The sequence below is a fragment of the Mustela lutreola genome, chromosome 7 (genome assembly GCF_030435805.1).
Source record: "Mustela lutreola isolate mMusLut2 chromosome 7, mMusLut2.pri, whole genome shotgun sequence".
In the NCBI taxonomy this organism is placed as follows: Eukaryota; Metazoa; Chordata; class Mammalia; order Carnivora; family Mustelidae; genus Mustela; species Mustela lutreola.
The window spans coordinates 74,698,842-74,710,145 of record NC_081296.1 but is presented as its reverse complement, the minus strand read 5'-3'; the positions used below and the strand labels follow the sequence as shown (position 1 = coordinate 74,710,145).

General features: G+C 39.6%; 1 protein-coding gene and 1 long non-coding RNA gene across 3 annotated transcripts in view; one reads left to right on the top strand and one right to left on the bottom strand.

The window, feature by feature from the left end:
• Window positions 1-6,512: 6,512 nt before the first annotated feature.
• Window positions 6,513-7,694, bottom strand: LOC131836257 (uncharacterized). The gene is made up of 2 exons (XR_009355564.1): window positions 6,987-7,694; window positions 6,513-6,753 (listed from the first exon to the last, which is right to left on the bottom strand). It is a non-coding gene; the product is annotated as an uncharacterized LOC131836257 (long non-coding RNA).
• A 101-nt stretch (window positions 7,695-7,795) lies between these two features.
• Window positions 7,796-11,304, top strand: part of SECISBP2L (SECIS binding protein 2 like) — a 59,214-nt gene continuing 55,705 nt past the window's right edge. The window contains exon 1 of one of the 2 annotated variants that reach the window (XM_059181488.1): window positions 7,796-7,968. In XM_059181488.1, the coding sequence (XP_059037471.1) occupies window positions 7,945-7,968 (24 nt within the window). In that variant the 5' untranslated portion in view covers window positions 7,796-7,944. Of the gene's footprint in view, window positions 7,969-8,362; window positions 8,496-11,304 lie in introns of those variants that run through there. The other variant, XM_059181489.1, reaches the window with a different exon arrangement.

Sequence of the window (11,304 nt, the reverse complement as noted above, 5' to 3'; positions counted from 1 at the left end):
GGAAAGTTTGAACAGAGAAGGGGTACAATTTGACTTAAATTTTTTTGGCGACTCTGGCTGGGATAATTTGCTCCAGAGACCCTGATTCAGTCAGTCTATGAAGAGGCCTGAGCATTTCAGTTTTAAACGTGCTCTAGAGAAATGCCTGGGTGGCTGGCTCTGTCACTGGAACATCTGACTCTTGATCTCAGGTCTTGGTCTCAGGGCTGTGAGTTCAAACCCCATGCCAGGTTTGGAATCTACTTAAACAAAACAAAATAAAATAAAACAGTAAAGTAAAATAAAATGCAGGTGCTCTAGAATGAGAACCACTCCTTTAGAGTCTGTAATGTGTTCACACATGCATTACCTTAATTTGAATCTCTCAACAGTCCTGTGCAATGTGTAGATGAGGAAACTGAGGCTCAGAGAGGCTTTAAGTGACTTTCAAGGACACACAGCTTCTCAGGTGTAGAGTTAAGATTTAACCCAAGTTGTTGATTCTTAATCTGGCACTCATCTTTCTGTCATACCATTAATATTATCAACGGGACCTTTTTTCCCTATCAGTGGGCCACTAATATGTAAGAATTTGGTTGGGTTTACCTCTTACGCTGAAAACATGTAAGTATTACCTGTAGTAATTTTTAGTTAATACTACGTTTATGCAGCTTTGATCCTATGGTCTATCTCCTTAACCACTTTCCTGCCATTAGAGCATGTTACTCTTCTGCAAAAAAGTGAGCTATATACTCAACTTCCCCTGTGTTCTGGCCTTGCTTTTCGGCCAAAATCTGCTTTTCAGCTTCACCATCATTGCCATTGCTATAGTCACTATGAAACACAGTATGGAGGTTCCTCAAAAAATTAAAAATAGGACTACCACATGATCCAGCAATCCCACTTCTGGATATTCATCAAAAAGAAATGAAATCATTATCTTGAAAAAAACAGCTATACCCCCATATTCATTCATCGCAGCATTATTTACAATAGCCAAGACATGAAAACAACCTAAGTGTCCACTGACAGATGAATGGATTCATAGGATGTGAGATATCTAGATCTAGATACTTAATTCAATATTATTCAGTCATTTAAAAAAAGGAACTTCTGCTATTTGCAGTAACACTGGTGGACTTTTAATGCATTATGCCAAATGAAATAAGTCAAACAGAGAAAGACAAATACCATATGATTTCAATTATATGTGGAATCTAATAAAAACCCAAACTTCCAGATACAAAGATCAGATTGGTGGTTGCCAAAGGTAGAGGGAGGGGGATGGGCAAAATGGGTAAAGGGAGCCAAAGGTAGGAACTTTCCGTTATATGGTAAGTCCTGCAGAATGTCAGATATAGCCTGATGAGTTTAGTTAATAATACTGTATCATATATTTGAAAATTGTTTCTCTTCATAAGAAAAAAGTCTGTAACTGCATGGTGAAAAATCTTAACCTATTGTGGTAATCATTTCACCATATATTTTACATGTATTACAATATATCAAATCATTATGTTGTGCAACTTAAACTATTACAATGTTTTATGTCAATTATATATTACTTTTAAAAATAATTGTTAATCCCTATTTCAGTTTCTGGCAACCCCAAACTTAATATGGCCATCCATCAAGTGACCTCAATGGTAAGTATCATATCTAATCAACATAACATATAAGTTATAAGAACATGGTATGCCAGTCAGAGTTATTGTTACTATATGAATATACACGTTCAGATATAGGTAAGCATTTTGGATGCAATCCTTATGTTGAAATTCTATTAATAGTTTAAATACAGAGTTTAAATTGCAGTATAATAATGGTGATTGTGAATGTTAATTTTATATAAAAAGATCATTGAGAGCGTTGAAGGAATTAAGTAGGGAAGTAATTGAAAGTTAGTACAATATTTAGAAAGGTCGGCTAGATAAGTTTAGGAAGAAAATTGTCCCTTTGAGCCAAAAATATACATACAACTTAAAAATGAAAGCCAGGCCGAAATAAACTATGAGAAATTAAAAATCTAAATGAGAGTAAAATCTTAGGTCTACATCTGAAAATATTCACAAAGCATTTTCTTCAATCAGAGCACAAGCCTCACTTTCTAGAGGGCTTCCATGACTTTGAATTATTTCTATTGGCTGACTCTAGTCCAGGAGTTAAAGCAGATAAAACTCTACCTTAGTTCCTATTAGAAAGGAAAAAAAAAAAAAAAAAACTTAATAACAGGTGGCAACATCACTATTAGGAGTACTCTATACCAGGATAGCTAGCCAAAAAATATCTTGTTCCTTATCTGAATTTAACTGAGGCTTTAAGTGAGTTCTTACTTAAAATAGGTGTGCAATGCTGTGACTGCAGAAACATGTAGGAACTGTAATGTTGAAAAGTTGTGGCTGTATCTTTCCAAACTTCTAAAGTTTGACCATAACACTTTAAGTAATAAAATTGTAATAGTTCAATTTTTATTAAAGATGTCATTTCTTTCTTTCTTTTAAAATTTATTTATTTATTTGGCAGAGAGAGAAATCACAAGTAGGCAGAGAAAGAGGGGGAGGTTTCCTGCTGAGCAGAGAGCCTGATGTGGGGCTTGATCCCAGGACCCTGAGATCATGACCTGAGCTGAAGGCAGAGGCTTTTACCCACTGAGTCACCCAGGGACCCCAAGATTTCATTTATTTCTAAGAGAGAGAGAGGGAGCACACAAGCAGGGAGAGATGCAGGCAGAGGGAGAAGCAGGTTCTCTGCTAAGCAAGGAGCCTGATCGGGGGACTCTATTCCCGGATTCTGGGATCGTGACCTGAGCTGAAGGCAGACGCTTAACTGACTGAGCCACCCAGGTGTCCCTCAATTCTTAAATAACCATAAATAAATAACCATTCAGATTAATACTTCCAGAAAGAAAGTATTAATTTTAATATTTGACCTTTAGCATTGACCCAAAATGTGAATTGGCTGCACCCCTTTAAAATCCTCCAGATTGCTTCTGAAATTAAAATTACCTCAGCCTATAAATTCCTACATGGTCTGGCTTGGCTCTCTAGACTTCTGTTCAGTCCATTGTTCATACCACTCTTCCCCTCCCACCATTCTCTACTCACAACTGTCTCCTCCGTTTTGTTACTCTGATGACAAGGTTTTCCCCTACGGGGCCATTTGTAGTCTGCAGTCTATAGTCTGTAGTCTGCAATAACATGTTTTATTTCCTTCACAGCATTCATCTCTACATGAAATTTTTTTTTTTAAAGATTTTATTTATTTATCAGAGAGAGAGAGAGGGAGAGAGAGCGAGCACAGGCAGACAGAATGGCAGGCAGAGGCAGAGGGAGAAGCAGGCTCCCTGCCAAGCAAGGAGCCCGATGTGGGACTCGATCCCAGGACGCTGGGATCATGACCTGAGCCGAAGGCAGCTGCTTAACCAGCTGAGCCACCCAGGCGTCCCTGAAATTATCTTTTTTATATGCTCATTGTCTATCACCCAGACTAAACTGTAAATTCCACAAGAGTGATTTTGTTCATTGCTGCATTGTCACTACCTAGACCGGTGCCTTGCATAAAATATGTGCTAAAAAATATTTGTTAAATCAATGAATATGTAACATGACATCCAATAAGGATGCTGTCTGTTTTGAAAGTGCCCAAAGGACAATAGGTTAGGAGCCAAGTACCTCCATATCCTTAAGCCAGGTGTTAGTCCAACATACAAAATATGCTAAGAAATTGAGGCTTAGCATTATTCCTCATTCATGCCCAGCCCAGAGAGCATGGAGGTGGGGTAGGGGACTGATGACTCAGGAAAAGTGTCGCTTTGGAGACATTTGATACTTACCCACTCCACCCACGGGGGAAAAAAGAGATGCTTCCCCTAATCTCAAGCTATGTAAGAGGAGCTTTCAGGGAAACACTTGGAGAACTTGATACATGTCACCTGGAGTTGGGGGTAGTACAAGGACCTGGGATCTGATACTTTTTCCTAAGAAAACCAAAGGCAGACTAGAGGGAGACAGAGAGCCCTGGAAACACGCCACACTTTCGACAACTGTGGAAACATGAATTTTCCCAGGAGAAAGGGTACTGATGTAAGCAGTTTACTTCGTTACACACCAAAAATAAGATGAATTAATGGACTTATGGCGGGATGGATGGGTAGAGAGATAAGTGATAAGAGTGTAGCAAACAAAAATGTTTCCAGGGATGGTGGGAGAGAATTATACTTGAAGCCAGTTTAAAACAGAGTCCGGCTAAATGAGTATTTTGCTGAACCCCCCAGGGATCAAGCAGCAGGCTAAACCCAAAAAAAAATCCCAAGAGCTAAGGCTAGGGTTGTAAGTGGTTGCCTAGAAGTGACTTTGTGCATGTCCTGTAACTGAGACATCTGAGAAGCTCTACTACCCTCCCCTACACAATATAAACCTGAAGGAACTGGAAAGCTTAATCAGGGAGTAGTTAAGGTGGAGGAAGTGGAGATGTAAATGGTAGAAAACTAAATAAAAGTGACCCGTACCACATAACTCACTGTAGTCCAGAAGCAGGACTGGGCTTGGGAAAAGGCAAAGCTTTAACTTGGAATGAAGTTTGTGTGGACTTCACGAAAAAGTATCCAGGGCAGAATGAAGAGCAGTCCTCAGAAAATCTTAAGACTTAATGGAGCAAAACTGAAAGAATTTTGTGGTCCTACCCTACTGAATCCTGCTTATTCTAAGTAATGTATATGTCTAATAAAACCCAACCCTGAATGTAAAAATCCTGATTTAATATCGTAGCACATGTTCATTTATTCAACAAATATCTATTGAGCACCTGCTATGTGGCAGGCACTGGTACAGGTAGTAAGGATGCAGCAGTGAATAACACAAATATTTGATTTTTAAAGTTTTATTTTAAAAAAAAACTTTTTAAAGATTTTATTTATTTATTTGACATAGAGATCACAAGTAGGGAGAGAGGCAGAGAGAGAAGCGGAAGCAGGATCCCTGCTGAGCAGAGAGCCCAATGCAGGGCTTGATCCCAGGACCCAGAGATCATGACCTGAGCTGAAGGCAGAGGCTTAACCCACTGAGCCACCCAGGCGCCCTATGAATTTTAAAGTTTTTAAAAGCCACTGGAGTTCTTGGTAACATTCCATATCTTGATAGAGATTTGGGTTATGTAAGAACAGGAATTTCTTAAAATTGGAGTTCAATATTTATAGTTTTTGCTTCTGATACAAAATTTATATGTGATGACATGCATAGCTCTTAAATTATGTTTGTTGAGTTTTGACAAGTGAATGATCATCACAACTCTGCCTCCTTCTATGTCAGCAGATAATCTTGGCCCCCTACTTCCCCAAGAAAATAGAAGCCATAGTCAGGAATTCCTTCAACTTATAAATGTATCTGCAGTCATGTTTACCCTTTATTCCTTTCCTTCCATTATTATGGACAACATGGACCTCCTTCCATCTAAGGCTAATTTCTTTTGGTTTTGCTTTGTCAGAGGCCTTGCTCTATTGGATTATCCCTCTCATCCTCAACTCTCATTCCAAGGAATGAGCTTGTTTAAGTACTAATGCCGGATTCTTGTATCCCAGAGTCCTCACATTAGCTATTTTTTTGGAACCACTTGCTTACTTCTTTTCTTTAGTTCCTACTCACCCTTCAGGTCTTCGCTTAGATGCCATTTACTTACATATGACTTTCCTGACCTTCAGTCCCACACCATGGTAGAACCTACTGAACTTTTTTCATGACCTGGAACTTACCTGTAGTTACTTGTTCTATGTATGTCTTGCCCAGAAGACAAACGTGGTTTCTGCTCTCACAGTGTCTTGTTAATTGCTATACCTGCAGTATTTAGCATAGCACCTGGCACATTATATATCTGTTGCTTCATGTAATGATTAATTAAAATTCAATCATATCATCCATACAAAGTAGTATTTTTAAAAGTCTTTTTTTCTTCATATAATTTAATTTTTTATTCTAATTTCTATGTACTCTTCTAGGATTGTGTTAAACAAGAATGGCATTGTGACATTAGTTCATATAATTTCTTACAATTCTATATTTTAAAATTTAAATGAATATCTTCTACAAAGAAGATTCTCAATGAGAATGATTTCATAGTCATAAAAATCCTATAATAGGGAAAGATCCTTAGGCTCTATTTCAATTTTCTCAGATTACTCCTTAGAAGCAGGAAGGAAAACGAGCACGGTGGTATTTTTATGCCTATATTGGTACTGCATTATTACCATCTTTTTACTTGGATCTGGGTGTCTTATGGCTAGAGATCACCAGTGGGGAGACATTCTGAAAATTCAGAATTCTTTTTATCTTACAATTATGAAGAAGGATGATCATCTGTTAGTTTACATAACGACTTCCTATAAATAGCTTAGCTTTTCTATGCAAACCTAAATTTATTCTGCATTGATAGACAGTAGGGGCTACATTACATGAATTCTTCATGTATGTAACATTCAGACATATATGTACAATTTAAGCACATATATACACATGCACACATATGCACATTAAAACATAAAATTTGAGAATAAAAATATTTTATTTAGTTCGAGCTAAATAAATGAAAGATCTTTGTGTATAAATATGAATGTTTCTCCTTATAAACAGTTTCTGCTGCCAGCCTTGAGGTAAGTCTTTCTTGTTGACCCAATATAGAGTTCCTTTTACCAGGTCAAAGTACAGTATCAACGTCAGTACAGTTAGAAGCTTCACAGACCAGCCTCTTCTTGGAATTGTATCCAAACAAAACCAGAATAACAACCTAGACCAAAAGAAAAGGCAATTTAAGTCTTTACTGATGTCTTCTGAAGCATGACAAAGCAAACTGCTTAAAAGTCTCTTTCCCAGCTGTAAATCTCCTTTCCAGTCCCTCAAACAGGAGCCACCTCCTCTCCCTTTCCTTCAGTTAAGTAGAATTTAGCTTATAAAGCTTTTTATTTTTCTTCCTCATCCTGGAGCTGACCAGCAAGGAAGAACTATTCCGGGAAGAGGTACCTGTTGGAAGGTTTGTCGGAGGAGATGCCCAGAGGGAATCAGCCATGCTTACGAAGTGCCCAGTCTTTCCTCGAGGAGCTAATGAGCTGGAGATGAAAGGAACAATCAATAACCACAGGGAGAAAAGCAACATAGCAGAGTACCTACCTACTTGTTGGTTGGTGTGATACAGACTCAGTAAAATTAGGGTTTCTGAGATAGGCGAGATCAGCCTGGAGGTGAGGGTGGAGGTGAGCGTGGGCCTGGACAAACGAATTACCTAATCAATAAGTATTTGTGGACCCTCCTCACTTAGTTTTTCTCCAGTGACCCTTCTGTGGTATTTTCCCTTATGGTCATGACTTCTTTTAGCTGGATAACATAAGGAAGCATCGTTATGTACAGTGGGCAGCTAAAAGCTCTTCCTACATTACTAAGAGGTGGTTCGGAATAATGAAGTAGTCTCTGGGGTCCCTGAAGGTTGGAACGCAGGTGTTCTGGGTCCCAAGCGGCCGGACACTCCTCCAGTTTAACAGTCCAGGACAGTTAAGTCCGGCTCAAAGCGCAGAGTGGTCTGGGGCACCTGCTTACAGGAATCTCCACTTGGCCTCAGCCTCCAGGTCAGCCAGCCAAGGCTCCGGCTACCACCTGCTCAGGATTTCTGCGGTCACGCCACTTCTCGACCCCTCCCACCATTCCCTTCCGCGAGCCGCCATTTTCAATTACGCCTGCCCCCTCTTTGGGGCCTCCTAGGCTTCCGTCCCAGATGATCCCTCCCCGAGGCTGCCACCGCCTCCTCCTTCTCCCGGAGCTGGAGCCACCCCCTCGGCCAGTGGCGTAGCCAGAGTCTGTGTCAGGGCCAGCCAGATAGGGGCGGAGGTCCTGAGCCCTGTCTCGACTCGAGCGGGGGGCCATGGAGAAAGCGGCCCGAGGCGCTTTCCACACCGACTAACGCAGGCCCGTTGCGGCTGCAGGCGCCATGGACCGAGCCCCCGCTGACCAGGTACGTGAGCTCGGGCTGGGCCGGCCGGGCCGGGTGCTGGGGGTCGCCGCTTCCTCCGGAGCAGGCCCTGGTCCCTGAGCGTGGGCCTGGACCGCCGGGGCCCTGGGGTTCCTCCGGGAGCAGACTCCCCTTGCCTGAGAGCCTGGCGGCGCCCCACTCCTGCATTGTTTCAATTGCTGCCTCGGGGATGGGGGCTTTTCCAGCTCTGGTTACTCCCTCCCCCGGACTGGGGACTCGTTTTGGCCCCTCCTCGGTGGTTTGGTGTTAGGGGCCGGAGGACTCCCAAGTTGTCAGTGCTCGCCTGAGAGGAGGGTTTATAACTTCCACCGAGTACCCCCCCCCCCCCCGTTTTTGGTTCTGGAATGTGTTTTCAAGGTGGCAAGGCTTTCGAAGGCTTCTCACCCAGTAAGACTGTCACAGAATGTGTGGAAACTACAGATGCAGGGGGATATGGGCTTTTTGGATCAACGTTCCGTTGAGCAGATCATCGTTTTTCGCAGTGGTTTTAGAGAGGTGTTTCCTTTAAGGTATGAAATACTATGGTTTTCCCCCTGCTTTTCTGTCCATTTTGCAAAAATCAGTATTTCTTAAAAACTGAGGTTATATTTTAAGAATGTTGGATCTGAATTATGAATTCATTTCCGAGACCGTTTTCATATTCACAGAGTAGTGCCATTAGTATTCTGTTTTGGTTTTAATTGTATTAAATTCTTGATTATCCATGCGAGTAGTTGCTGGGAGGCAGGGATGATGAAAATGTAAATAATAATCCAAAATAAGTGGTCTCCCCCCCCACCCCCCCGCAAAGTGTTAGTATTTTCCGTCCTCGAGACCTCTGTGAAACTTAAAATTTGATGAAATCGAAGTTTATTCACTATGCATTCTCTTCAGTTGAAGGCTTTGCCCAGTGTTGAGGGAGGCAAATAGATGGAGAAAAAGACTAGCGATTTGCCTAATTATTTTACAAATAGCTAATTAGTATCTGAGGAAATGAGACAAGATTTCCAGATTTCAGTATATATGTAGCCAGTCAAAGGCAATTTTGATTTTGAAATCTGGCTCTTTTAGCAGACAGATTCCTAGTTGTGTATATTTGGTTTTGTTTTGTTTTGTTTTTACAAAAGCTTTGACTAAAAATATTAGAATATGAATTTGAAAAGAGATGAGTTTTATGAGATAACATGTAGATTTACCAAAGCAAAATTGATTGGAGTCTCTTAGCTTTCTAGTGACCCGGAGTATCCTATATACAGCCTATATCTAACTTAATGAAAAATATTTTTTAAGGCATCTATCAGAAGTGCTTTTAATATCAAAGCCTGACAATTGAATAGGAAATTTTCTTAAACAATTTTCTTGTATGTGTGTCACTAATGAAAAGGTTAAAAAACTCTTTGGTTCTTCATCATGATGCCAAAACTGTAAGCAGTAATGCTACCATATGTATACTTATGGTTCCTTTCATCTTACAGGAAATATAATTAACTATTTAGCATAGCTATTTATGTGTGGTTATCTTAACAGCAACTGCTGTGAGCAAATTATTGAAACTAGAGAACCTATTCCTCTTTCATCCTACATCTTTCCAAAGTCCACAACCTATTAAAACCTTGTAGAAATGTAAGGATTAGAGAGAAATCATGAATGTAGGTTTTCCGTTGAAGAATTTCTTCCCCTTTTCACTCTAGTACCTCCTGCCTCTTCCTCAGCCTAACCTTAAGTAAGAGAATAATTCTAACTACCCTCTCTTCCCACTTGCTACACACTCACAGGAAACCTAGATACAGAAAAGGGATGCTGCTTTGCCTTGTTCAGGCTGTAGGCAGTTAATTCAGGGGTTGATGGATGACCTGGAAGGAGTGTGCTTCATTTTATATTAGCATTTTTCTGGGGCAAGACTCCATTATTTTCATCATATTCTCAAAAGAATCTTATCACCGAAAAAAGGCTGAGAACTATTTTAATGATAGATTAGGGGCTAGAACTGAGCTTTCTCCACTTTGTGAAGTTCTTCATTGTTTCCATTATACCATAGAGTAATGTGATGACTTCTAGGTTTTTTGGAATGTACTTTTATATTTTTACTAACGAAGTGAATTGAGATAGGTAGAAGTCACTAAAAGTGTATGTGATATGTGTATTTCCATTTTCCTCACAAAATATTTGTTTTTCATTTTAAACCACTGTTCATTTATATTCAGAATTTTGGGGGAATGCCTGCAGCATTAAAACTCACTCATATCATTGCAGTGATTAGCACTTTATAGAAATTTGATTTCTTAAAAAATAGTACTACATACAAACTATGCATTTCATGTTAACCTAATTGAAATCCTTGGAGTATTGCACAAGAATAACTTAAACAAACAAACAAACCTGAGTGTGTTTTGCCTGAAGGTATTCATAGTGCTCTTAAAAAAAAAATCTTTGATAAAAAGATAAATTGTATATATGTTGATCAAGTTTATAAAAAGTAAGTTACTGGGAATACATCCTGGATAATATAATTGCAATAGGGACTGTTGGAAAGAATGTTATATCCAAAAGAGGATCTCAGAAGTATTTTTTTTTTTTAGCAATAAATCAAAACAAGTAATTTAATTGCCAGAGTTAGATGGTCTAAGAACAGTTATTACTTGGTATAATGCCTTTTTTGTTTTTGTTTTTTTTTGCCCTTGATGGGCAAAATGTTGGTGTAAAGGGATGTGAAAAATAAATCACAGAGTTTATTTGTTTATAAAGGCTTAATGTTTCTGTTTTTAAGAAGTTTAAGGCCATATTTTGAGATTTTTTAAAAAAATGAACAAATGGCCTTAGAAGTGACAAAACACTTGAAGTTTATAGTGTCTTTTGTATTATCAAATAATTTCAATGTTGGCTTAATTTTTAGTACATTAACATCAGATAAGTTCATTTAAAGGTTGTATTTATTTATTTCTTGGAGAGAGAGAGCACACACGAGAGAGAGCGCACAAGCCGTGGGAGCAGCAGGCCAGCAGGCAGAGGGAGAAGCTGGATGTGGTACTTGATCCAGGGACTCTGGGATCATGACCTGAGCCAAAGGCAGATGCTTAACCAACTGAGCCACCCAGGCACCCCTACATAAGTTCTTGGCATCAGGGAAATATAAATCAAACCATGGTGTGATACCACCTTACACTATTCAGAATTGCTAAAATTAACAAATCAGTAAAGTACAGATGTTGGCAAGGATGTGGAGAAAGGTGAACCCTCCTACACTCTTGGTGGGAATGCAAGCTGGTGCAGCCTCTCTGGAAAACAGTATGGAGGTTCCTCAAAAAGCTGAAAATAGAGCTACCCTACAACCCAGCAACT